Source organism: Prionailurus viverrinus, unplaced genomic scaffold (genome assembly GCF_022837055.1).
Source record: "Prionailurus viverrinus isolate Anna unplaced genomic scaffold, UM_Priviv_1.0 scaffold_39, whole genome shotgun sequence".
Lineage (NCBI taxonomy): Eukaryota > Metazoa > Chordata > Mammalia > Carnivora > Felidae > Prionailurus > Prionailurus viverrinus.
Window position 1 is genome coordinate 4,859,168 of NW_025927607.1, and position 27,985 is coordinate 4,887,152.

General features: G+C 55.4%; 1 protein-coding gene across 2 annotated transcripts in view; it reads right to left on the reverse strand.

The window, feature by feature from the left end:
• Positions 1–354: 354 nt before the first annotated feature.
• The window catches only part of THAP4 (THAP domain containing 4), a 41,695-nt gene continuing 14,064 nt past the window's right edge, over positions 355–27,985 (reverse strand). For both annotated transcript variants that reach the window (XM_047846616.1, XM_047846615.1), the window contains exons 3-6: positions 17,416–17,575; positions 16,357–16,466; positions 15,465–15,568; positions 355–637 (exon numbers count right to left, since the gene is read on the reverse strand). In XM_047846616.1, coding sequence (XP_047702572.1) covers positions 518–637; positions 15,465–15,568; positions 16,357–16,466; positions 17,416–17,575 — 494 coding nt within the window. In that variant the 3' untranslated portion in view covers positions 355–517. The remainder of the gene's footprint in view (positions 638–15,464; positions 15,569–16,356; positions 16,467–17,415; positions 17,576–27,985) is intronic.

The window sequence follows — 27,985 nt, forward strand, 5'->3', positions numbered from 1 at the left end:
GGGTGGCTGGGAGACTGCACAACACACACAGAAATGAGAGCAGCGGTCCGCACAGAACGGCGGGGGGTGTGAGGGACTCACGGCCGCGGGAAGGCCCTTCACCTGTGCAGATGGGGCCCCGAGACCGTCAGCTCTAAAGTCATAAAGTAACTGATCCCCTTTGTGATGCGTTGGTCGTCGGCTTATCACCGGCTCCCCCACTGAAGATTTATAGGTATTTTAGATCTTGCCAAAACTACCAGAAGAAAAGGTGAGGGAACACGAGAGTCACTCCTTAATTTTTTAGGGAAAAGACTGGAAAACAAGCAGCCACCGGCAGATGGAAGAAACGCACAGTCTACACGAGAGACAATATTCAAAATGCTCCGTCATAAAAATAAAGGCCTTTTATTTGGTTTTTCTACGCCGTTACAGGAACACGTGGCAACACGCGGGAGCCCACGGAGACCTGCGGCCACACCCACACCTGCTGCGGGCGTCCACGGGGAAGCCGAAGGGTCACAACACACGCTCGGGGTCACGGGGTCACCTTCTTGTAGGTGACGTGAAGATGCTGAGTCATGGGCTGGGTAGTGGTTGCCATGGAGACCGTCTGTTCGAGTTTGCCGTCAGAATTCAGCCGGAATTTTCGGGTGATCTGAGCAGGACAAAACAAACGCAAACCCCTTAGTTCCGTCTTCCAAGGGCGACCCTGCCACAGGCCAAGCGTGTGGCACAGGCCGCAACTTGCCGCCTCCGTCGTCAGGGGCCCGTGGGCCTCGTGGTGTCCCCGCCAGCAGGTGGGGGGCGTGGGGGGGGTGGACACGGGGCCCACAGCCGCCACAGGGCGTGCCGGGGTCAAGGCGTCCTGACCTCTGCTCCGGCCCCCCCCTCTGCCCCTGGGCTGTCCCCAAAGACCAACAGGCAAGCGTGGGGCTTGGTCTCACCCCAGCCTACTTAGAAGCCAGCCATCCTTCTCTTTCCTGCTTTGTCACTGTTCACTTTCACGCCCACGACTCGAACTGACGTAACACGCGTTCTCGGAAAGCTCAGTACGAGCACTTTTGGAACCACGAATTAGAACAAAGTATGGCGGCCGGTGAGAAAATGCTACCCGTCTGGAACGTTTGCCCGAGAGCGTGGAACACGCAACGGCTGAGACACAACCCCGTGGCCGGGACCTTCCGGGTGTTCCGGACGCGCCGGGGGCCGCAAACGTACGAAATAGGACCTTTGCCGCAGGCCGCAGCCAACCGCTCTGTAACTGACCACCCGGCTCCGAAAAACCAGAAAAGCCGCATTTCAGAAAGTCCACTTAAAGGCATCAGGGAACCACTCCGAAGCCGGGACAAAGGTGCCGGAGAGAGGGCGTGTGGAGACCCAGCTCGGGGCGGCCCTTCACCCGAGTCGTGTGCCTGCCGTGAGCGGCTGCCTGGACCCCGAGGGGACGGCAGCTCCGATTCGTGGCGCGGTGCTGCGTGGAGCACTCTGCAATTCCACGCCCGCCGAGGAGGAGAGGCTGTGGAAGCACCGCGGACTTTGGGCTGCCCCCAGCACCGAGAGTTAACCGGCTACGGGACAGGGAAGGCCAGCTTCGAAGCGACTCAGCCTGCAACGGGCGGGGTCCGCCCCACAACACCCCCGGTGGGAGACAGCCCCACACAGAGCCTCATGGCACCTGAGGTTTCCACACACAGGGTCTAGAGTCCGAGAGGGAAGGAGAGAAGAACTGGCTTAGCAAAGGAGGTAAGAGCAGGACCGGCACCCCGGGGTGGGGGTGGGGTGCCGATACCGCCCCGGTCAGGAGACCACACGGTATTCCCTGCGGACAATTTCAGCGGAGAATCGGATGTGCCAGAAAGAATAAGGTGGAAGGAAGTTCTGTAACTGCAAAATGTGATGATGAAAATTAAAGCCCCCAAGGTGGACTTGGCAGAAGAGTCGCAGCTGGAAAGCGGCTGGTAGAAAACGCCCGCTGGACCGTGAGGACAGACGGACGGACGGACGGAAAGTCACAGCTCACACGTGTGGCGGAAACCCCAGCACACAGGACAGAACGACACGGCCAGATGTGAGCAGGTCGCAGCTGTAAGACTCGCATGCAAAGTGCATCCGGGCCTAACACTGGCTGCCCCGGGAGAGCTGGAGCCCCCGGGGCAGGGGCAGGGGCAGGGGCAGGGCGGGCGCCAGGACACAGCGGGACGGCACCACAGAGAAATGACAGAACCGCCACCCAAGGTGTTCTCTTCAAAACTGGAGGCGAAATAAAGACGTCTTTGGACAAAAGAAACTCCACAGATTTCGTATCCCCTTAAACAGAAGACCAGAGGGCCCCCCGCACGGAGAAGCAGGGGCAAACGAAGGGCAGGGCGAGAGCAGGCACGTGGGTGGCCACGTGCAGCGAGGCGTGGGAGCGCGCGAGTGGGGAAACTGAGGCAGCAGCGCGCTTTGCTTCTGTGAACGGGGGAGCGTGGGAAGGGGCTGACCCACGTCCGGCTCATGGGAGGGGTACGAAAAATGCCTCAGATGGCGATGTGTTTGAAAATACCTTCCCTATATTCGAGTCACACGCCGCTGTGTCAGACACGGTTTCCTTCTGGTCTCCCAGACTCTAACTTGTGACTGAAGGGCGCCAGCCGCGGGAGGCGTCCAGTGAACGAAGCTCCCGGGCTCCCTTTTAGCCAAAGGTATTGGTATGTTCTAAGGCGGGACACACACCTGCTCCCCGCAAAGGATGTTCATCTCTGTCTTCGAGTACGAGGAAAGATTTCCGAGGTCACCTGTGAGGAAATCTCTGACTCCTGCTAAAGTGACAGGAAACACTCGTATTTCCTTGTGAGAAGAAAAAAGATTCCTTTTGCCGTCATTCAGAAAAAGAGTGGTGGAAGATAAAAAGCAAAGTAAAAAGACGACAGGGCAAGGGGAGACGCACGGAGTCCGCGTCCCATATCCCGCAACTCGGAATGTGTCCCCAGCGTCAGCAGCTGCCGCCCGGGGGTGCTGGCCACGCAGTCCCAGGCTGCACCCAGGCTCCAGCGCTGGAGCTTGGGAACCTCGCCCATCTGCAAAGTTCCCCCGGTGGCGGTCACCACAGGGCAGACAACAACACTCGGGAGGCCGGGAGAGCACAAGAGGCAGGCACGGGGGAGCGGAGCACCCAGAACAGGACACACAGACAGATACACAACCGGGGGGCCTCATGTGGCACGTAAGCTTCGTCTCACCGTGTCAGCGTCTGTAATTCTACGAGATTTCTTCTGGAATTTCATTTAAAAATAAACAAGGCTTGGGGCACCTGGGTGGCTCAGTCGGTTAAGCGTCCGACTTCAGCTCGGGTCATGATCTCGTGGTCAGTGTGTTCGAGCCCTGCGTCGGGCTCTGTGCCGACAGCTCGGAGCCTGGAGCTGCTTTGGATTCTGTGTCTCCGTCTCTCTCTGCCCCTCCCCTGCTCATGCTCTGTGTCTCTGTCTCTCAAAAAAAATTAAAAAAAAAAAAAAAAATAAGGCTGGCTTTAACCTTTGAGACCACTTCTCAGGGGACACAGGTGGAGACATGTGGTCTTGCGGTGCCCTCGGCTGAGTGCCCGGGACCACGCTGCACAGGGATGTGCAGGTGAGGCACTGCCTTGTGACATCTAACACCTGAGGACAACTGGCCTTTTCTGAACGGCTGTCTCTGCATGGCTGGAGGGGCTTCTGGAAATACCACACGGCCCCCCGCAGCCCGCCTCACGGTGCAGTGATCCAAGTGTGGCCTCCCCTCACCTCTGCCTCTTCGTGCCAAACCTGCGACGGCCATCCTATTCCAGCGTAAGCAGCGTGGCGACGGGCAGCAGGCGAGCAGGAGACAGGAGGCAGGCCTGGGGAGCACAGCCCGACCGCCAGTCCAGGAAGGATGCGGGGCTGGGGAGCGAGGGGCCACCCTGCGCCCACCGCCCCCAGAGCACACTCACTGGGCTCTGGTCAGGTCGGGCACCTCCGGCACGTGCCGTGTGGCCTCCGGAGTGCTGTCAGCCTGTCGCGGAGATGACAGCGGTCACAGCGGAGCACTCGGAGCCAAAGCCAGCAACGGTAGCACCAGCGCACAGGCCCCGAGAGTCGCCCGTCAGGTTCCTTTGGAACTGGAGGCCCTCGGAGGACGTTTCTCGTCCCCCCCCTACTGCCAGTCGCTGGAAAGATGTAAAGTCGAGGCAGGCCGCACGCTGCCTTGCTCGGTGGTTCCCACGGCCTCTGCCCGTAGATAGCAATCTGGTAAGCTCGCTCAGAGTAATTCCGTGTTCATCCCAAGTCGGCCACGACAGCGAAGGCATCATCGAAGGCCCATCTGGGCCACAGACAGATCCTCATTTGAGGAACGGGAGGCTGGAAGGAGCCGCTAGCTTCGACAGCTTCAAAGGGGAGCCGGTCCAGGCGGCCCGGTGATCGCAGACAGCACGCTCAGACCGCGGGGAGCCCGGCTCCCGCGCACACAGCCGGGCCGAGGGCCCACGAGCCTCTGGAGGTGCAGAAGAGTCCCTCTTGACAAACGCCAGTTGTTCTCTTAGCCGAGGGTGCCCATCTTCCCTAGACTGCGCCCACCGCAGGGAAGCGCGCTGCGGCGGGAGGCGCGCTGTGAGAATTTCTTGATGTCTTAATGCTTTCTAAAAGCATGTTTTTCCTTGTTTTGTTCAGTAGAGAAAAGGTGGAAAAGGAAATTCAGGAGGAAGATGGCTTTCACTGTGTGTTAGTTCCTAAAACAAAGAAATCAGGAAGCCACAGTGGTTACCGTGCTCGCCGTGGAGCAGGTTTGAGGTGGAGGTGTGGCAGAGGCTGCGGAGGTGACAGGGGCCGAGCTTCACAGCCGCGGGAATCCCGGCGAGCCGACAGCTACCCTTCAGCCAGGCCTGTCGTCATTCCTCGGTGGCCTGCCGCCAGTCGCCAGTCCGCATGACCGAGAATCCAAGCACACGCACGCTCGCCCCCAGCGCCCCCAGCTTGCTGAGACACACGACACTGTGTAGGTGCACAAGTGTGGACTGGACACAGGTGTCTCTGGTGCTAGCTGACCCCCATCACCTCACACACTTACTTTCTGCGTACGGGGTGTGCGATCTGTGAGATCTACTGTATACAACACGGTAGAAACTGCCGACACCATGCTGGGCATCACGTCCCCACGACTCACTCCTCTTCTAACTGGACGCCTGTGCCCTTGACCTACAACCTGCCATCCCTCCGCCCCTAGGCAACAACCAGCAGTGTTTCTTTTCCTGCCTTATTTTACTTTAGCACGATCCCCTCGGGGTTTTATCCATGTGGCAGATGACAGGATTTAATTCATTTTAAAATTCTCACGTTCCTCGTGCGCGTGTGTGTGGGTGCACATCGCACACATACTCGCTCTACCCGTCGGTGCACACGAAGGCTGCTTCCGTGTCTCCGTGAACGGGTGAGGAGTTCACAGTGGGTCCGGGGGGCAGTATCTGTCTCACGGCCGTAGACACGCAGCTGCTCCACGACTGTAACCAGACCCCTGCCCTGCTGCTCGCGGGCGACAAGGAGAGGGGGTTGCCGGAGTGGGCCGAGGGGGAGGTGAGGGAGAGAGGAAGCCAGGAAGAGAGGTCACTTTGAGAGAAGGCACAAAGACAGAAAGATGAAAAACTCACTTAATAGCTTAAGTGGAGACAGAAGAGAGACTTGGTGAAATTGAAAATGGGTCGATAAAAATATCCAAATTGGGGGCGCCCGGCTGGCTCAGTGGGAGCGTGTGACTCTCGATCTCCGGGTTGGTAGTTCGAACACCATGTTGGGGGTAGAGATTTCTTAAAAATACAATCTTTAGGGGCACCCGGACGGCTCAGTCGGTTGAGCGTCCAGCTCTTGATTGTAGCTCAGGCCACGATCTCGCCGTTTGTGAGTTCGAGCCCCGAGCAGGACTCTGCCGACGGCGTGGAGTCCGCTTGGGATTCTCTCTCTCCCTCTCTCTGCACCTCCCCTACTTCTGCACGTGTGTGCTCTTTCTCAAAAATACGTGAACTTTAAGAATAAAACAAAATCTTAAAATTTTTTAAACACTTATTTGTTTTCGAGAGAGACAGTGTGTGTGAGCGAGCGGGGGAGGGGCAGAGAGAGAGGGAAACACAGAATCCGAAACAGGCTCCAGGCTCCGAGCTGTCAGCACAGAGCCCGACATGGGGCTCAAACCACCAACCGTGAGATCATGACCTGGGCCGAAGTCGGACGTTTAACCGACTGAGCCACCCGGGAGCCCCAGTACAACTTTTAAAATATCCAAACTGAGTAATATGGAGAAAACAGACTGAAGAATGAACAGCCTCGGGGACGTGTGGCACAAGATTAAATGGCTTGACATACGTTTAACAGCAGTTCCGAGGGGAAAACAGGAATAACTGAGCAGGAGAACAGTTGAAGAAATGATGTCTGAAAATCCCCAAATATGAAAAACTCGATCTTACAGTCCCCAGAGTTCCAGGAGACCAGCCCAGGCCCACAGGAGACCTGAAGGGCCGGCACCCCTTTCCCCACTTCTTTTCCTTTTCCCCTTTGGGGAACCACACATCAGCGACTCGGACAAACCAGGGCATATACGGGGAGGTCAGAGTGTGCCTGCACACGCCCAGGGAAGGGCTCAGTAAAGACCTGAGGAGACCTTCAGTTTACGTCTTGGGTGGTTCCTGCGCACAGGCAGTCTACACCAAAACCAAAAACAAACAAATAAAAAAGCCATCCCAAAACAGTAAACATAAATAAAGGGATGCCCATCCCACGTTCATGGATTAGACGACTCAGTATCAGTAAGATATCAATACTGCCCAGGGATCTACAAAACTAACGAAATCCCTATCAAAACCCCAACAATATGTTTTGTAGAAACAGAAAAATCCATCCTAAGAGTCACATGGAATTCTCAGGGACCCGGAATAGCCAAAAAAATCCCGAAAAGGAAGAACAAAACTGGAAGACATACACCTCTTGATTTCACAATAGCGCGGCACTGGCATACAGACAGACATACAGACGATGCACCAGAACAGAGGCCTCAGAAACAAGCCCTCACATACGCGGTCAATTTTCAACGCAGCCGCCAAGACCACTCTATGTGGGAAGGACGGTCTTTGTAACAAATAGCGCTGGGAAAACTGGACGTCCACACGCGGAAGAACGAGGCTGGACGCTTCCCTAGCCCCACACACAAAAACTAACTCAAAGCGAGTCAGAGACTTCAGTGTCACAGCTAAAACAATAAAACCCTTAGAAGAAAACAGCACAAACGCGTCACTGCGCGGGACTTGGCGATGTTTGGATGTGACTCTGAATGCAGAGCCAACAACAGAAAAAACAGACAAACCGTAATTCATGAAAATTACAAATCTGTATGCGTCCAAAGACACCAAACAGTAAAAACAACTCGCGCAACGAGAGAAACATCGGCCGGTCGCGTCTCTGGTAACAGAAGTCCGGCTGCCGCCCCAACAGCTCGAGCAGCCGGAGGGTGAGGACGTGGAGGAGGGGGCCTCCCGCACAGCCGCCGTGGGGCTCGGCGTGGGCTTCCTCACAAAACCAGAAACGGGACTGCCGCGCGACCCCGCCAGCCCGCTTTCGGGTCCACGCTCAGAAGAACCGAAAGCGGCGTCCTGCAGATGTCTGTGCACCCACGGTAACCGCATTCCAGCCGCTACAAGGTGCAGGCGGCCCTGGCGTCCGCCACGGATGAACGGATGAGCAAAATGTACCACATACACACAACAGAGTAGTACTCGGCCCGAAGAAGGAAGTTCGGCAATATCCACAACACGCACGAACCCTGGGCACGTTGCGCTACGTACAATAAGCCAGTAACAAGAGACACACGGGGTGTGACTCTGCTTGGACGAGGTCCCTGGAGTCGTCGGGCTCATAGCGCACCGAGTGGGACACGGGGCACCAGGGGCTGTAGGGGGAGACAATGGGGAGTCGTGACTCACGGGGCATAGAGCTTCAGTCTTAGGAAACCCAAGTGTCCTGGGGATGCGCGGTGGTGATGGCTGCTCGACTGCACGAATATACTTAACACCACGGACGCACGTCCGTAAACACAGGTAGGATGCGGGGCGCCCGGGTGGCTCAGTCAGTTAAATGTCTGACTCTCGATTTTGGCTCAGGTCGTGATCTCACGGTTTGTGGGATCGAGCCCTGTGTCGGGCTCTGTGCTGACAGTGTGGAGCCTGCTTGGGATTCTCTACCCATCCCCGCTGCCCCTCCCGTGCTGGCGTGCGCATGTGCACTCTCTCTCTCTCTCTCTCTCTCAAACAAATACATAAATGTGAGACAACTACTTGAAAAACGGTCAAGGGGCGCCTGGGTGGCGCAGTCGGTTGAGCGTCCGACTTCAGCCGGGTCACGATCTCACGGTCCGTGAGTTCGAGCCCCGCGTCGGGCTCTGGGCCGATGGCTCGGAGCCTGGAGCCTGTTTCCGATTCTGTGTCTCCCTCTCTCTCTGCCCCTCCCCCGTTCATGCTCTGTCTCTCTCTGTCCCAAAAATAAATAAAAACGTTGAAAAAAAAAATTAAAAAAAAAAAAAAAAAGAAAAACGGTCAAGATGCTAAAGTTTGTTACATGTATTTCACCCCACAGTTAAAAAAAAAGAAAAAAAAAGAAAAAACAAAGTTCGGGAGTGAAATGGTCCCAAGAGACTTGCTGAGCACAGACTATGCTGCGAGAAGGGCCACTGACGTGGCTCTTGAGGATGGAGGGAGACGATCCCGCTGGAGACGCAGGGCCGCAGGAAGGAGAGGAGAGCAGCACACAGAGAAAAGCAGTGGGTGATGAGAAGAGGGTACCGTTTCCCCTCACTGTAATTTCCCTGCAAATCAACTATTTAAAGCAAAAAGAACAGTACCGTGAAGATTTATGGTGTGTGTGTGTGTGTGTGTGTACTTTTGACATCAATGTTTACACAGACATGTTACGGGTGTGACGACACCGTACAGAAGAAACGGTCAGCGGGACTGCAGAGCGGGAAGAAGGAGGAAGCATCAGCTGTGAAGTCGGATTATCCACAACCAGTGTGAAGGGGCAAATGTCACGGTAGCCTCCGAGCAACCATTAAAAAAACGAGGGAGACACAGTTGAGAAGCTAACAGCCATAGAAACGATGAGACCTCGTCATTTGTGACCACGTGGGTGGGCCTAGCATGAGTGAAACAGATCAGCCAAAGGAAGACAGAAACCATAGAATTTTACTTATATGTGTTATCTAAAAAACGAAATAAGCAAAAAAAGCAGGAAGAGACCCATAAATGCAGAGAACGCCCTGGTGGTTGCCAGAGGGGAGGGGCGGGGCTGGAGAGACGGGCGCAGGGGAGAGGGAGGGCCAGGCTTCCCGATTATGGGGCGAAGGAGTCCCGGTGCGGGAGGCCCAGCGCGGGGACCGCAGCCAGTGGCGCTGGAGGAGCGCCGCGCGGTGACAGCCGGGAGCTCCGCTCGTGGGAGCACGGCGTCCTGCCCACGCCGTCCGGTCACCGCGTTGTACACCTGAGAGTGACGTGACGTCTTGTGTCAACTGTATTTCAATAAGAAAAAGCGGGGCGGGGGGGCACCTGGGTGGCTCAGTGAACCCTCTGACTCTTGGTTTCAGTTCAGGTCATGATCTCGTGGTTCGTGGGTTACAGCCTGTGTTGGGCTCTGCACAGGCCATGCGGAGCCTGCTTGGGATTCTCTCTCTGGCCCCCCCTCACTCTCTCTCTCTAAAAAATAAATAAATAAACAAACATAAAAAAAACCCTAACAGAATACGACAGAATGCCAAATATATTTAACCCAAGAGAATGCAGTAAAGGAACAAAAACAAGAAAGCACAAAAAAACAAATCAAGGTGGCGGTCTTACACCAACCATACTAGTAATATTGTTCTTAAATATAAGTGGACTCAACATTGCAGTTAAAGCATAGAGTTTTTTGACAAAAAAAGCAAGCCTACAAGAGATGTACTCTGAATGCAGACAAAGAGGTTCAATGCAGAAAGGTAGGAAGACAGACACGGCACATAGACAACCACCACCGGAGAGCAGGTATGGTTGTGTTACTCTCCAACTTCAAGGTACAAACAAGTTACCATGGGTAACATGTCATAAACATGAAATATCATATGTATGCATTTAATAACAGAGCTTCAAAGTTGTGAAGCAAAAGCAGGCGGAAGTAAAGGAGAGAATTAGCCTCAATCATTGTTGGAGAGTTTAACACCTGTCTGCAATCAGATAGAACCAGACTCCCTCCCCCAAAAAGTCCAGTTGTATGCTAGAAATCTGAATGACGCCATCAAGCGACCTGACCTAACAGTGTCAGGTCCGCTGCACCCCACAACTGTCGACTTCTTACTCATCTGGACTGTGTATGGTATATTCACCAAGTTATAGCACACATTGTGGCATAAAGTAACTCTAAGAACACGTTCTCTGGGCTTTACAGAGTTGAATTAGAAGTCACTAGCAATACGATAAGTAGAAAATCCTTAAATATATGGAAAGTAGTAGCATACCTTCCAAATAATCCAGTTCCAAGAAGAAAGTCACTAGAGAAAATATTTTGAGCTAGGAGGTCGTAAGAACACACTCTACTAGTAGCTGCGGGAGGCAGCTGAAGCAGGGCTTACAGGAAAATTCATAGTTTTAAGTGTTACAAACTAAAAATGGGCTAGATATCAATGATGCAAGCTTCCCATTTAAGAAATCAAAAAACAGGGGCGCCTGGGTGGCGCAGTCGGTTAAGCGTCCGACTTCAGCCAGGTCACGATCTTGCGGTCCGTGAGTTCGAGCCCCGCATCAGGCTCTGGGCTGATGGCTCAGAGCCTGGAGCCTGTTTCCGATGCTGTGTCTCCCTCTCTCTCTGCCCCTCCCCCATTCATGCTCTGTCTCTCTCTGTCCCAAAAATAAATAAAAACATTGAAAAAAAATTTAAAAAAAAAAAAAAAGAAAAGAAATCAAAAAACAGGAGGAAATTAAACTCAGGATGATTAGAATAAAAAATAATATGAAGCAAAACTTCTCCAATTTATGTACTTAAGCAACACAAAAATTCAGCAATAACTAAAAATGATAAATCATTACAATCAGGTGGGGTTTACCTGAAGGATATAAGGTTGGTTCAACATCTGAAAAACTGTTCCTATAATGAATCACGCTAAGAGAATAATATAGCAGGGGCGCCTGGGTGGCTTGGTTAAGTGTCTGACTTTAGCTCAGGTCATGATCATGCGGTTCGTGGGTTCGAGCCCTGAGTCTGTGCTGACAGCTCAGAAACAGGAGTCTGCTTCAGATTCTGTGTCTCCCTCTCTCTCTGTTCCTCCCCCACTCGTGCTCTGTCTCTCTTTCTCAAAAATAAATAAACATTAAGGAAAAAAAAAAACAACAAAAAAACATCAATTCCAAAATCATAAACCTTAAAGTGAAACAGAAAACCATAAAAATTCTTGGAGAAAATGCAAGTTACTCACCTCTGCTGCCTGGCTTGGGCAAAACAACTTACGAAAGGGCATTAAAAGGACAAACCGTAAAAGACAAGACTGGTAACAGAAGGTGAAAAGTAAGACACTTTGTTAACGAAACGAAAAGCTAAGTCATCAGCTGGAACGCTGTTACCGTTCAACGTGCAGACCTTGCGTCCAGAACGCGTAACCTTCAGAGCTGGGCGACAGGGGCACAGGATGCGGGCACTGGCTTCACAGATGAGAAACGGGCACCAGGAGGGTGCGACCCCGTCAGGCATCCGGGGGTGTGTTTATCAGCACAGGGAATGCCGTCCGCAGCCACTCGAGGACCAGTGCCGCAGAGAGGGTGGCCCGGGGACCGTGGTGCGGTCGCGCTGGGCACCAGTAAGCCTGGCGCTCGCCACGGGACCGGGCGGTGGCAGGCCGAGGTCGTCACCCGAGAAGTGAAACCACGTGTCTGCGTGCAGGAGCACACAGGCGCTCGTGACGGCCCAGAGCTGGAAACAAACCAACCCACGTCCGTCAAAGAGAGCAGACAAAGCTGTGACAGACGTGCCCTGGGCATCAGAACACCCAAGCTTCTGCTACGAGCAATAGCAGGAACGAATCTCACAAGTGTTTCCCTGAACGAAAGGAGTAAATACTGGATGGTTCCATTCATAAGGGGTCCCAGAAGTCGCACACCTAGTCTGTGGCAACAGAAATCTGGCCCTGGTGGAGGGGCAGGGGCTGGGGGCCGGGCTATTATGGTCTTGACTTACGGGCATGGACACCTCAAGTGTATGTGCTAATTCTACGTAACTATACTTCAAAAGAGTTGATTTTTTTTAAGTAAAAAAAAAAAAAAAAATTCTAGTAATCTCTAATAATTAAAACACAGCGGACTGGCCCAGGGTGGACAGGCAGGGCGCCTGGACGGGGAGGGGGGTGGCAGACAGGCAGGTTGCCTGGACGGGGAGGGCGACGCAGGCCTTTCCGGCTGGGGCTGGGACAGCGAGCCTTTTATCTGCACGAAAGTCTAGGTGCGTTGATGAGCTGAAGGGGAGGTTTTAAGTCAAGCTGTAATGCTTCCGGAAAAAAATACATAGAATACGTATTTTCTGACAGTGTTCAGGGAAGACCGCTTAATTAAGAAACACCAAAACCAATCCAGAAAGGAGAGCCTGGGAAATTGAACCACATATAATTAAAGTTTAGTAAGAGGAGGAAGTGATACAGACAGGAACGGATACTGGCACCACAAGTAACTGACAAGGAGCTTATATCCAAATTATATGGGGACGAAGAAATTATATGGGGATGAAGCCGGCGGGACAGACACAGTGGACGCGGGTCAGAGGGCCGGGTCAGGACGGCCCAAAAGGAGGGACCAAGCAGGCAGGGATGGACACTGCTCAGCCTCACTGGCCGTCAGAGCAGCCTGACCGCACAAGTCAGCACCTCAGGACGCAGGCAGTTTCTGGAAGGCAGGGCCTCTCTGATCCTCAGTGTCAGATGAGGGCAGGGGCTAGACCCACTGTCTCAGAGCCGTGTGGACAGTGTGGAGTCCTGAACGACCAAACACAGATGGCAAGTAACAGAGAAGGGTGAGGACGGGGTTGGGCTTCAGTAGCAGACAGGCAGGGACCTGTCCCGACACCTGCCACTCCCAGGGGTCTGCAGAAGCCAGGCGTTCCGCCTGCCAGCTGCTGGGAGGACAGACACATACTTCCAGTCCCCGCTCCCCTCCCTTCTTCTGGCCCCAAGTGTGAGCTTCTCACTTCCAGGTTCTGTCCATGTCGAGCCAGCGGGGAGGCCAACCCCGGCACCCACCAGCCTTCGGTCGGCCGGGTCACTCTGCGGGGCTGAGCTTTCCTCTGGCCCTGCCCCCACAGGCTTCACCTCACCTCCTCTGTCCTGCAGAGAGGGGCTCCTCTGTTTCCTAAAGCCCAAAGTCAGTTCTCCAGCAAAAATAAAGCTCCCCCCACCTCCATAAAACCCTGATAAAATAAGTAACCTCTGGCAAGTACCGGCAAGAAAAAGAGAAAACGGTCATACGCAAAAGATCAGAGATGTAAGGTGGACACAGAATGGCAGAGAGAGACCAGTAAGTGTCACTTCTTCCTCAAACTTGAAAACCTAGAAGGGCACCTTTCCCGGGAACCGTGAGGGGAGGCTGCCAACGGAGCAACGAGGGAGAGGGTCGGGCAAGCAGGGAGGGAAGCAGGGGCCGCCCAGGCTGGGCCCAGACGCTGTCCCCTGGACACCCACCAGGAACAGGCAATTTCCATGGGGCTCCCTCCTTGTCAGGGAACGGAAACCACTAAAAAGCTCCCAGCTCACTCTGTGAAAAACTGATACCCAAATGGATAATAATTCCTGAAAATCACGCAAGTAGGAGCTACCCCTCAAAAAGCAGGCACGCCTCAACACTTAGAAGTTATTATTCTGATTCACCGCGTCAACAGCTTCAATGAGAAAAAACACAGAATCCTCCCAAAAGAGGCTGCAAAAGCATTTGATGAAACTCAAAACCCCTTCCTGAATATAATTCTTACCACAGTAAAAACACAGTAGAAACAGGATGTCCTTACCCGACCAGCCCGCGAGCCCCTCACGGGGTGAGCGCCAACACACGTCTCTGCTCGGTCAGGGTTGTGCCCAAGAACCAGCTGTCAGACGTGACAGACACGTCCCAGTTCAGCACAGGTGGACAGAAACCAGAGCCCTCCCACCACCAACAGCAATCAGAAGGCGAAGCCACATGCCGTCGGTACAGCCACGAACGCTAGAGAGGACCACGACGTCACCTGCCATGAAATGTCCAACACCTACATAATTATAAAGATTATAAAGAAAGAAACTTGGTGCCCCCTAAAGAGCGCAAACTAGACCTGAAACCATGGCAACACAGCCCCGAGCCGCTGTGTGCCGCTGCAGACGAGGAGGCCGCTTCTCCCGGGATTCATTCGTGCACTTGTGCAGCCCAGCACATACGGCTCATGCAGAAGAGGAAGTGCTGAAGAATTCACCAAGGAAACTTAGAGAAAAGAGTATCGGGAACCTACGTTATTGAACAATTTTAAATTACTATCAGTGAGGAGGCGGACAGACGGACACTTCCTCTCCCATCTGTGGGACGGGTCCGAGCCAGGCAGGACACTTCAGGTCTGTGGGGCACTGGTCACCACGTGTCTGTACACGGCATCATGGGAAAACAAACCTGGGACGGACTAGGGTCTGAGTGTGAAAAGCTACAAGAGCGCGGGGAAGGGAGGGATGCTTGGATACTTTGATCATCTGAGCAGAAACACCTCCCGGAGCCAGAACGCAAATCCAGACGCCATGGAGGGAAAGACCCCTGAAGGGAGCGACAGGAAAGCTCACAACAGGTGGTGGAGCGCAGGACAAGCCAAACTACCACGTGCCACCAAATGGGGACTGTGTCACATAAGCAGCAGACACGGGGGTACCAGCCACGCACACAGAAAGCTCCCGTAAATGACAACGCACACAACACAGGCAAGGACCGCGAACATCAAGTATGAGAGGAGACGTGGGGACGCTCCCTGCATCCACGAGTTCAACGTAAACACAGCCGAGATGCCGTCTTTGATCCATCAGACTTGCGAGGGCCAGTAAGTCTGCGAGCAGCGCTGATGAAGGAGCAGCGAGCCGGGTGCCCTCACGCAATGCTGGTGGGAACGCAGTGGTCAAGAAAAGCAATTTAATGGAATCTGTCACAATTTAAAATGTGCCTCTGACCCAGCAATTCAATCGGGAGAAATCTCGCCAAAGCGGACAGCACAAACGCAGAAGGATGTGTGTGCCAGAAAAACGGCAAACCCGAGGCCCCCGCCCACTGGCCAGGGACCAGGGGTCTGAATGGTGGCACACCCCCACGTGGCATGAGAAAGCACGGGCAGACAGGCTCGGTCAAGCAGAAAGGCAGACTTTAGGCGAAGGGATGGGCCGTGACCCTGGCCCAAGGGTGTGATGGTGGCGAGGGCACCCGCGAGGGGACTGCGGTGTGGACTCACCTGCTCCACGTGGGGCTCCTTGGCGAAGGAGATCCTGGCGACGGAGTGGGACGTGATGCATAGCTCCTGCCCGTTCACCTCGCCCTCCTCCACCTCCACGATGCCTGTGGGACCGCCAGTCCTCAGTGTCCCGCCCGCGGCTTCCTACGCCGCTGCTCCCACCACCGGCCTTTGCACCCCAGGCTTCAACAGGTCTGAACTTTGAAGCCATCGAGGCAACGACCTGTCCCCCTGGCCAGCACAGAGACTCCCAGGCGTCGAGGGGGGAAGACTCACGGGTCGTCTTATAGCCAGGGTGGGGGGGGGGGGTGGTGTCTGTGGAGGGTCATTCTCTCCGGGGGTGCCCTGACCCCGGCCCTGCCCTCGGCCCCATGAAAAAGGCCAGGAGGCATCCCCCTCCCGGCCGTTCGCTGCCCCCCGACCTCCAGCTCACTACTGCCTTGGGCAGGCCCACCCCAAGTCGGGCTGGTTCTGACTGTCCACCTGCTTCTAGGAAGTGAGCCTCACTTGGACCAGTGAGCAAGGTTAAAGGTCAAGCAGGTGTGATTTGAGTAATTTCCAATTAATCAACCCTGTGAGCTATCTTAGGGTGGCCTGGCACTGGGGGCAGTGCGGACTTCCAGAGAACCTCGGGCCACGTGTGGGCCTCCTGGTCTGGTTCCCTCCACGCAGCCCCAGCCTACAGGAAACACCCGTGTGCAGCTCAGGGGAAAAGGGGACCCGCAGCCCCTGCCACCAGCTCCCTCCCGCCAGCCCCACTGGGCCTGTCCGAAGGCCTGATGCTTCCCAGAGGTCACTTGCAGAGTGGCAGGCGGGACGCAGATGCCACCTCTGGCGCTGGCCACCCCTCTACTGGCATGCGGGCAGGGGGCGGGCCGTCCAGGGACAGTACCTGTGTTCTGGGCGCTGACGAAGGCCACCTTGTTGGTGTCGGGCTTGAGGCGGATGAAGCCACACTCCCTGTGCATGGGCTTGTGCGTGTCCGGGTGGAAGGCGTTGAACCTAGCGGGCAGGAGGGTGAAGGCCCAGGTAGCGGATACCCCCGAGACAGGGCCAGGCTGCGTGCACGTGCCCGTCTCACTGTATGAAGCCCCCACCCACCAAATGTAAAATAAACAGCTTCTTGTTCATGTGGAAAATGCAGAGACACATAAAAGACACAGCCCAAGAGACACGAGAGACCACGTGTGTGGCCCGGCTGCCAGGCCGGTCAGGACTTTCTGTCTCCAACCCAGAAGCCGCTCCTCCAGGTGCCACCCGCCCTCGCTCTTGTCTGTGTCCCCATCTTCCCGACCATCACGACTGACAGTGACCTTGATGACAGAAACTCGGTCTCCATAGTTTAGGCACACGCCTCCCGCAAGGCCCCTCCGTGCTTTTCGGTCCCACGCACCCCACGAGCACAGTCAAATCCCACCCTCACCCCAGGCTTTACCTCTTGGGAGCTATTATCATGCTCGGGGGTCCCACCAACCCCCACATAAGACACAGCAGGCACGAAGTCAGGGTGCTGACAGAGGACCTCAAAGGCCGTGCGCTTGGCTGTGTGGCACGAATCTGAGAACCACAATACTAACCGCTTCTCTGAGACCTCACACGGCTCAGCTCAGGGGGGAATTCTGGGAAAGGCATGTTCGTCATTTTATTCTCAGTGACACGGGGGTGGCTGGTCTCCATACAGGACCGCGGCAGGCACAGGGAACTTAACTGAGTGCCGGCACCACTGATGGTGTGTTTGCATCAACACGCCTGAGGCTTTGTGGTCGGCCGCGCGTCTTCAGAAACGTGACCACGAGAAAGCACCTCGTTACCCACTGTGCGACCAGATTCGGGGCAGGGAGAGGGCGCGTCTCCGAAATACAACCAAGTTAGTTTGTGTCTTCCCACCCGGCGCCCGCCGCTCTGTCCCCGGCCCGGACCTGCTCTTGCACGCGGTCGGGGGCACACTTACGAGAAGTTCAGCACGGGCTGGCCCACGTGGGAGATGTACACCTCCTCCAGGTACCGGAAGGGCTGCAGCGTCGGGAAGGTGCCGGCTCCCGGCGGGTCGGACAGCCAGGTGCCCAGCATCCAGGACAGCGGCTCCACCACTGGGTTCATCGTGGGGGGCTCTGAGGACAGAGGGAAGAGGCGGTCAGTGGGCTCCGTGTCCACGCTCGGTGAGGGAGCACGCCCTCGTGCAGACAGCAGAGCTGGTGCCTCCATGAACGCGTCAAGCCGGGGAGAGACAGCAAATGTCATCTTGTCAGACGCAGCTCCCACACGGGGGAGACAGCAAGAGGGCCTGGGGGTGGGCGGGGCTGAGGCCAAGTCCAAGGAAGACAGGACCCGCGGAGGAGGGCTGCCCTGCACCAGGCTGGCGGCAAGAAGTGGGAGCAGCTGTGGGTGGAAAACGGCGGGTCGCCCCTCCACCGTGGGAGCCCGCCCGGGCAGACTCAGGTGGCCGGGGAGGGGTGGGGCCGCTCCTTCCCCCAGCTGGCCGGCTCCTCCCGGCCTCTGCAGATGGCCTGTGGACAGCTGGGAGTGAGCATGGCCATAAGACTTTCGTAGTTAGACGACAAGAGAAGAGTGAAGTCGGGACTTCGGCTACCACCTATGGTGGAGACCAGGAATAAAAGCTTCATAGTCAAAGGTCTGGAGCGGGACAGAGCAGACAAACACCCTGCTCACAGGGACACCGGTGTCCCGAGGGAGGAGAGCAGTCCACCAAGAAATAAGAAAAGGATGCTGAATGTGTGGCAAAAGAGGCGACAAGCCGAAAGGGGGTGGGGCTGTGTGGCATTTGAGCTTGAAACTTCGAGGGCGGAGGACGGCTCCCTGAGACGCGTGCAGAGGCCGCGGTGGGAGAGGGCCTGTGGCCGCTCCGGGACACGGAGGCTTCCCCAGGGCCAGCCGGGCCAGATCCTGGAGGACCCTGGGGAGGTCTGAGTGGGAGACGCGGGGGCAGCACGTGCCTGGTGGCGGAAGAGGGCGGCCTGGGCCCCGTGTCGCCGGTGGAAAGGGCCAGATCCCAGGGCTGCCCTGCAGGGAGAGCCAGCTGCACACACTGATGTCTGGGATGCAGGGCTGGCGAGCAGCGCCCGAGGTTCAAGGCATCAGGGAGACAAGGGGAGAGCAAAGCTCGGATGGTTTGGGCCTGCGGTTCTCAGAATAAACAGAAATCGCTGTTTTTCAGCCAGCCAGCCAGCCAGCCAGCCAGCCAGCCAGCCAGCCACAGCCTATGAGATGCTCTCTGTCCAGTGGACCCTGTGTCGCGTCCAGGGCAGCACTTGGAGCCGCTGTCCAGGCCCCACCTGCTGGTCCAGTCCCCTCTGAGTGAGAGCAGTGCCCGCCTGGGCTGGTGAGCGTGGCCCTTCCCCTGGGCACATAGCCTAGGGTGGCGGTGGTGGAACTGCAGCCAGGCCCCGTGGGCCTGGGATGAGGGGGAGGGAGACAGACAGGGAAGGACCCAGAGACGGAGGGAGGCAGATGGACAGACACAGAGACAGGGAAGGACCCAGAGACAGGGGAAGGACAGACAGAGAGACAGACCGGGAAGGACCCAGAGACGGAGGCAGACAGACGGACAGACACAGAGAGACAAACATGGAAGGACCCAGAGACGGGGGAAGACAGAAGGACAGAGACAGACCGGGAAGGACCCAGAGACTGGGGAAGGACAGACAGACACAGATAGAGACAGACAGGAAGGACCCAGAGATGGAGGGAGACAGATGGACAGACAGAGAGACAGGGAAGGACCCAGAGATGGGGAAAGACAGACGGACAGACAGAGAGAGCTGGGTTATGCTCTTTCTTGCCTCAAAATCTCTCTGGGGATCTCTCTGAGGGAACAGGGTTGGTAGGTGAGCATTATCACCTCTTTCAGAAAGGAATAAAAAACGACAACAGAGATAATTGAAAACCCTTTCCCTGGCCTTGGCTCTCAGGGAAGTCAGGTCACAGACACAACCCACGGCCACCAAAATGCGCAGGAGGGCTGTGTGGGGGCTGGGGTGGCCCTGGGACCCTGCCCGTGTTCACAAGCAGCAGGAAAGGAGCCGGGCCCCTGGCGGGTGCCACTGACCTTCAGGGACACAGGACCCCCCGCCCCCCCGCTTCATGAGCACCCTGCATTCCCGTCAGACTGTGCCAACCGCGAGAGCCTGAGAGTGGACGTGGGGCCTAGAGCCCGAAGACTGAAGGAGCACTGACCCCCACCAGGGCCCAGAGGAGGCTGTCAGTGTAGGCTCTGCACACAAGTCTGCACGCACGGGTCTGTACCCAGTCTGCGCACACGGCTCTGTGCCCACGGGTCTGTACACGCGGCTCTGCGTGCCCACTCTGTGCACACGGCTCTGTGGGCGGTGAAGCAAGCACCTCCAGGAAGAAATGCAAGAATGTGGGAGAGAAGTGGCAGGAGAGCAGGAGAGGTGAAACTCCAGCAGAAAGAAGTCGGGAGAGACGCATCAAGAAGCTGGGAGTGGAGGTGGACGAGGACAGCATGGGACTCACGGCAGACGCGCTACAGAGGACAACGAGAAGAGTAAAACGAAAACAAAGTCAAGAGGTTTGGAGACTTGGGCTGGGGGCGTGTGCAACGTGCAGCCTGTGCAAAGACAGGTGGGGGGCGAGGGTGGGGGAGGGGGAGAGACTATGGCGGGGGCGGGGGAAGGGGGAGGGGGAGGGGGGAGGGGGAGAGGGGAGGGGGGACCTGGGCCGGCGCGAGTCCCACGGCTGGGTGTCCTCCTGTGAGAGGACGACACGCGTCCGCGTGGCTGCTGTTCACAGCTGCTGGATGCGGAAACCTCCCAGCGGCTTCCGGCTGACGAGTGGGTGAGCACGACGTGGCAGAGCCAGACGGAGGAACAGTATCCGTCATAAAAAGGAATGAAGAGGGGACCTGGGGGCTCAGTCCGTTAAGCGTCTGACTCTTGATTTCAGCTCAGGTCACGATCTCATGATTCGTGGGACAGAGCCCCACGTCGGGCTCTGCAGTGACAGCACAGGGCCTGCTTGGGAATCAATCAACCAATCACACACTCTCTCTCTCTCTCTCTCTCTCCCTCCCTCCATCCCTCCCTTTGCCCCCTCCTGCGCGTGCGTGCTCTCTCTCGTAAATAAACTTAAAAGGACTGAAGCACTGACAAATGCTACCACGTGGATGAACCAAGAAAAAGACCACGCACCCTGATTCCACTCATATGAAACGTGACAACAGGTGAGCCCGCAGAGGCCCAGAGCGGACCAACGGTTCCTCCACAGCAGCGTCCGGCAGATGCTAGTGCCACACTTACAAGATGCACGGGGAGAGTGAGCGTCACGGATTTTGTAGCTGCCACAGGTGTGTCTGACACAGCCGCTCACGGCCCCACGTGGACATCTGGAGGCGCTGGTCCACTGAGATGTGCTTTAAGGCTAAGACACACACGGATTTCAAAAACTCAGCACAAAAAGGACTTCAGACATCTCAGTAACTTTTAGGTTCCGATGGTTATGTACTGAAATAACGTTTCAGATAATATTGGGTTAAATAAAATATAGCATTAAAGTTCACTTCACCTGTTTCTCTTTACCTTTTTATTTTTAAGCAGGTTCCAGGCCAATCATGGGACTTGAACTCCCAACCCTGAGATCAAGAGTCGTACGCTCACTGACTGAGCCAGCCAGGCGGCCCTCTCTTTACCTTCTCAGTGTGCTACAGGACAATTTCAAACCATGTCCGAGCTCACGCTGTGCTCCTGTTGGACGGCGCCGTGATGGATGGTCTCTACAGTAACACTCAGGGATCTCTGCTACAGCGCATTCTGAGGACACCACCAAAGGACAGCCTTCGCCAGGCAGCCACAGGGAAGTGACAGCAAAGGGATTCCCAGAAAGTCACGGAAGCGTTCCCCAGGAGAACTGGTCCCAGGCGGTGGCCGCCCTGACCATGCCCGAGGTCTACCCCCGAGTGGCGACGTCACGGAGGCAGGCAAGCCAAACACAGACCAAGTGGGGAAGGTTTTACTCTAAAAACATACGCCAAGGTACAATATAAAAAATAAGGCAGAGCTAAAGCCACACGTACTGGAACTCACCTATGAAAAGGAAAAGGTTTTCACACTGGATCACAGAGCAAGACCTTCGACTCTTGCTGCAAAGGAGAGATTCACCAGACAGAATCACTCAGAAAGGCATTTCAGAGCCAGGCAAAGGCGGGCCCAAGGGAAAGCTGGCATCGTGCTCCCGTGGTGAGGGAACATGAACTTCCACCCAAGACGCGTTAGAACAGACAGAGCACGGCTCTCCAGAGCGCTCAGGGTCCCGGTCCCGGCGAAGACCGCGCGGTCAGGAAGACGCAGGCGACCAGCGGCAGCTGTGACAAAGCAGAAACTACTGACGACACACAGATGCTCACAGGAAGAAACCAGCAGGAACCGTGGTTCGCGTGGGTCCGAGAGAACAGCACGGCACGGAGGGCTCGCTCCACACGACTAGAGAGCTAGTTCTGAGCGCGCGACGCTGTGCTCCGCGCCCGAGACTGCAGAATCTCCTCTCCAAGCCTCACGAAAACTGACCTCGTAAATGGTCAGAAAGTAAAGAGAGTCCCCACCATGTCGTCCGACCACAGTGCAGCAAGGCTATGAAAACATGATCAGATTTCCCTGAAAAATGTCATGCCACAAAAGAGACCATGTACGCAATCTGCGTTTCTATCTGCATGAAATTCTAGAATAGGTAAATGGGTGTGGGGTGGGGGCTAGGGCAGGAGGGCGTGGAGATCCGGGGATTCTGGATGATGGCGTCACATAGGAGTCACGGAGGGACACCCAAGGGCTGTTTTACTTACATTAACTGTACCTCAGTGAAAACATTCAGATTTGAAACTTCCGCAAAGCAAACAAACATGAAAAGAAAAAACAATCCGAGCCTGGGAACACCTTCCCAGGACCTGTTTACTGTCACCACAGCACAGGTTCATGAGTGGCCAGGTGACTCCAACCTCAGCTGGCACTTCAGGGGGCAGCCTAGCCTCCCAGGGCCTCTGGTCTGTGCTGGCCGACTGCTGCCCACAGGGAGACAGCCTTCTCTTGCAGATTGTTTTGGTGTTTTAAGAAAATCTAGAACTACTGACCTGGGGGTAAAATACCCCAATTTCTGAAGATGCGTTTGAATGACAACTGCAGCTTACAGTGTGAGTCAGTGGTCAGGGCCCGGGCATGTGGACATCCTCCCGACACCCCTGCAGGGGCCCGGGGGTCTGCTGGGCCTCCTCCCCCCGCAGGTGCTGGCCCTGGAACCACTGAAGGTGATTCTCGGAGGATCTGGGGACTTTCTGTGTCAGCCCTCACTTGCCAGTAGGCAAGAGAGGTGTCTGCACAAGCAATTCCGACAAAGTGACACCAGAAGGGGGGGGGGGGGAGAGGGAGTGAGAGAGGGAGGGAGGGAGGGAGGGGGAGGGGGGAGACAAGACAGGAACAGCACACAGGTGGAAAAGGTGCTCCGAGACCTTGTGAAGGGTGGGGGACGGGGGATTGTGACCGCCCACCCAGCTAATGCAGGCAGACGCAGGCGGAGCCTGGCCCATCCCAGCAGCCCTGGACTGCACCCTCTCTACCTCTGGGGTGCTGATGCAGGGCCTTGGGACAAGACAGCAGCACCCCAGGTGGTCTGCTAGCACGGGTCTGGCCCGTTCCCTCTTTCCTTGGTGACGACGACTGCAGGCCAGAGCGCAGGTGCTGTGCTGTGGGGGCTCGGGCAGGGGACAGGGGACCGGGGGGAGGGGCTGGAGTGGGTGACTACGGCTGGTGAGGTGACACAGAGGGACAGCCTGCCCAGGGTGGGGACCAGGGAGGTGGGCTGAGGGGACTCATAATGGAAGCCTGGAGGACAGAATCGCTGGAACCACAAAACGGGAAGAGGGGCTTAAGAGGTGATGTGGGCCAGGAAGAGTGGAGGAGAACAGGGATAGGTGGGCGGGTGCGGGTCAGGGGGAAAGTCCAGCAGGGGCCGGTGTCCCAGGCTGGCAGCCTGGAGGGGGATCGGGGCCAAGGGTGGACATCACCCCAGGACAGGTCAAAACCCCCAGAGGGGTGGGGCGCCTGGGTGGCGCAGTCGGTTGAGCGTCCGACTTCAGCCAGGTCACGATCTTGTGGCCTGTGAGTTCGAGCCCCGCGTCGGGCTCTGGGCTGATGGCTCAGAGCCTGGAGCCTGTTTCTGATTCTGTGTCTCCCTCTCTCTCTGCCCTTCCCCCGTTCATGCTCTGTCTCTCTCTGTCCCAAAAATAAATAAACGTCGGAAAAAAAAAAAAATTAAAAAAAAAAAAAACAAACAAACCCCAGAGGGGTGGGCTCAGCAGGGTCACAGCACCGGGACCCGGGGTGAGAGGGTGTCTTCAGGAGAGCAAGTGGGAGAGACAGCTGAGGGTCTAACTTCTGCCTCTAACCAGTTCTGTGTAAACCCGTTCAGTGGGCTTTGCAGCGGCAGGAGGGTGCACAGTAGGTCACACAGAGCCTCCATACAGGAGGCTCAGCAAGCCCTTGGGGAGACAAGACGCACTCAGACACCAGTGGTTTCTGAGGCCCACAGAAGTCGCCTGATGGACCTGCAGAAGCTCCTCTGACGCGTCACATTCAAGTGGAAGGAAGCAGTGTTTCTTTGGCAACGCAAAGTTTCTGGAATGACTCTTCAAAGAAACACCATTTTGAGCAGCAAAAGTTAGAACCTGCGTGGAAGGTGCGTTCCATTAAGTCAATGTCAGGAGACTCTGGGTCGCCTCGCCCAGGGTCCACGACCAGCACGCACGTCCACCAAACCTCCAGCCCCAGGAGGCGTGGGATTCTGCCACGGAGAACCTAACTGCTCTGAATTAGGTTCTTCAAGCGTAGTTCTCCTGGCTTCCTGGCAAGTTGCTCTCGGCTGTGACGAATTTTAATCGAGTAAGGATGGCGGGGCAGGCACTAACCTGCCGGTGGTGGGCAGGGGGATTCCATGCCTCCTGCCAGGTCTAGTGCCCCCGGACGCCGCCCCCCAGCACGGGGTGAGCCAGGTCCTCGGCACCTGCACCCCTGCCCACGGCCCTGCCGCCACCGTGTCTCCTCCTGTTTTCAATGAAGCGGTGCAGGGGACGACCAACAGGGCAATTCTAAGATCCAAATGTCAAGTTACGTGAAATATGTCAAAATCCATCCAATCGCATCCTTCAGACTGGTGTCTTTCACTCCATGTAAATCATACTTCGTTAGAAAAATGAAAGTAAGATAAACTTGAAAGTCAAACAAATGAGCATAAGAAGTAAGGGACTTAAGCCTATTTGCCACTTTCTACCTCTTCAAGTAAATCAGACAGGCTTTTAGTTTCATTTTTTTCTTCTTTTATTAAAACCTCAACCGAAATGCAAAAACAAAAATTTAAATCTTCTCCAAGAAATTTAAATTTTCGTTTGTTGGCCCAAGACAGCAAAAGCAGGCTTACCCATCACTAAGTTTTCTGAACTCCAGACACCGTCAAGGTTCTTCAAGGTTGTTCTCTGCCAACTGACGGAAACGTTTGCACCTGGTTACTAACAGCTTGGCAGGAAGGGAGTGCCAAGCCGAAGAGTGCATTCTGGGAAGTGTAGTTCCAGCCGGGAGAGGACAAGGACACCCGAAGGTGACCGAACTGGGATCTGGGAGGAGATCATTCCGGGGCTTAGGAAGGTGGGACCTGCCAGGGAGTGAGGAGTGGGGCCTCGGCCCTGCACTGCCTCCCCCAGGGGCCACGGAGGGAACCCATCCCTCCAACGGGGAAGCGGGCGGAGCCAGGCACATGGCAGAAGCTGTTTCTGTAAGTCACCCTGGAAACTCCTGATGCGTCCCTTGCATCTATCTCCCAGCGGGCCGGTGGACCCTCATCTTGGCTCTGACACGGGTGCTCGAGACTGCTGTGCCTCCTGGCAAAGGTGTCAGCAGACGGGCCCAGGACCCCAGCGACAGGAAACAAGCAGACACGCTCGCTGGGGACGGACGCCTTCCTGGCGCCTCCCACCCTCCCTCTGCTTTGTGTTAGCAGACGGCAGTGTTTCCGACACCGGCTGCAAAGCTCGAGAGAGAGAGGGCCCAGGCCGCCGTCGCCTGGCTGGCGCTGGCCGTCCCGGCGGAGCAGACACTGTCCTGGCCCCGTGACCGCTCGTACCGCACCTGCCCGGCGCCTCAGGGGAAGCTGTTCTTTTGAGATGGTGGCAAGGCCCTCACTTTATGACCCGTCAGATGAAAAGGTGTTCGCGCACACAGGGAAAAAAGAAAGGACAGGAAATAGGGCAAACGTTCCTGTAAAATACAGAAAGACACAAAAGGAGACCAAGTAGTTATTATTTGCGAGTATTATGGTTGATTACCTAGTTAACTCCAAAGCCTCAACTGAAAAACTATTAGAGTAAGTGACTTTGATAAGATGGTTTGTTTTTAAAGTTAGCTTTCCTACATATTAACAATAACCAAATAACAGAGGAGGGAGATTCACGGTTCAACTCTGACCCGTAAAGAGCTTAGAAGCCCTATTTCCTGTCTTTACAACAAGAAAAACATGGAACGAACTGAAAATCAGTGACTGCCTGGACCCATCAGAAGTGAGGTCCCAGTCTCCCAGAACTTGAAGGGACATGCTCACCCGGGGCAGATGTGAGCTGACAGGGACGCTGGATGACAACTGGGCAAGAGGCTGGAGCTGAACGCAGACGAGCAGGAGACAGTTTCCTGGGGGCCCCACGCTCCCTCGGGTCTCATTTCCAGGAACCCACCAAATTCTCACTGTGAGAAGCCAAGGAAAAAAATCCCCTGGTCTCTCTCTGGCACTGGAAGGGGAGAGAAAGTTCTGACCGGAGCTCAGAGCATGCTCCAAAGGAAAGGGCTGTTGTGCAGTGCAGATGTCACCTGAGCTTTACTCTGCTGGGGACGGCTTCCCCCACGAGCTCCTACGGCCTCCCCCCTGCCGCCCCCACTCCAAGAGGACAAGAACGGGAAGGTCACAGCCCAGAAACACAGGCCACAGAAGAGGAACCCCACAAAAAGCTGACTGCAGAGTGTCCCCCTCCGCCACGCCCTCCTCAGGGCTCCAGCAGGTGAGGGGATCAGAGCAGAAAAAGCCGCAGATGCAGGGGCTGGGAGGGAGTCCGGCAGACAAGCCCCAGGACCACAGTGGAGACGAAGCGTAAAGACAGCAGAGGAATCTGAGCCTGATGCAGGAGAGATCAGACACAACCCACCTGCCAGGCAGGCCAACTTGGCGGCTCAGGTTCCATTACCATGGCCACCTTTTAGAACGATTATAAGCCATGCTAAAGGCAAGAAAAAATTCAGTCTGAAGAGACAACATCGGAACCTGACTCCGATAAGGCAGAGGTTCTGGAATCCTGAGACTCGGAATTTAAAATAACTATGATCCATCTGCTCAGGTTCTAGCAGAAAGAGCAGACAGCGTGCATGAACTGAGCTCTGTAAGTGGAGAGGAAGCTAACAAGGGTCCGAAGGAAAGGCTGCACATCCAAACCAGCGCGAGACAGGCGAAACCTGGGGTGCCTGAGGTCCAGGAGAGAGCCAGCGAGCTCGAAGGCAGGCAGCAGAGACGTTCCACAGTGAGATGCAGAGAGCGGAATGCACACAATACTGGGGGGTTGGGGACAATTACAAAAGATATGTGCATGCATCATGGCAATGACAGCCAGAGGACAGAGGGAGAAAGTAGGAGAAATACATGAAGTAGTAGCTGAGAAGTTTTCAAAATTAATGACAGACACCAAACCACAGACCCAGGAAGCTCAGAGGACACCAATCACAACAAATACCAAAAACCCTACACCTGCGCATTTCATATTCAAACTGCAGAAAACCAAAGATGGAGAGTCTTGAAAGAAGCCAGAGCAAAGAACTCTTACCTAGAGAACAAAATGGGAAGAATCACAGAGGGCATCTTGTGCAGGCAACAAGAGTAGAATTCCATGCCCAGAGACACTGTCCTTCAAACACAACACTCTACGTTAGTTGGGATTAAAATGAAAACTTAAAAGGCCCCTGGAGGGCTCAGTCAGTTGAGCCTCTGACTCTTGATCTTGGCTCAGATCATGCTCTCACAGTTCGTGGGTTCAAGCCCCACATCGGGCTCTGTGCTGCTGGCGCAGAGCCTGCTTGGGATTTGGTCTGTCCTTCTCACTGCCCCTCCCCCACTCTCTCTGGAATGCATGCACTCTCTCTGGAAATGAATAAAATGGAAACATAAGAAGAAAAAAAAAAGAAAAGAAAAAGAAACTGTCCGTCAAAAGTAAAAAAGAACTGGGGTGCCTGGGTGGCTCAGTAGGTTAAGCGTCCGACTTTAGCTCGGGTCACGATCTCACAGTCTATGGGTTTGAGCCCCCCATCAGCCTCTGTGCTGACAGCCCGGAGCCCGGAGTCTGCTTTGGATTCTGTGTCTCCCTCTCTCTCTGCCCCTCCCCCGACTTTTCTGTTTTTCTCTCTAAAAAATAAATAAACATTAAAAAATTAAAAAACAAAAAAAAAAACAAAAAAAAACCAAAACACTGATTTCTG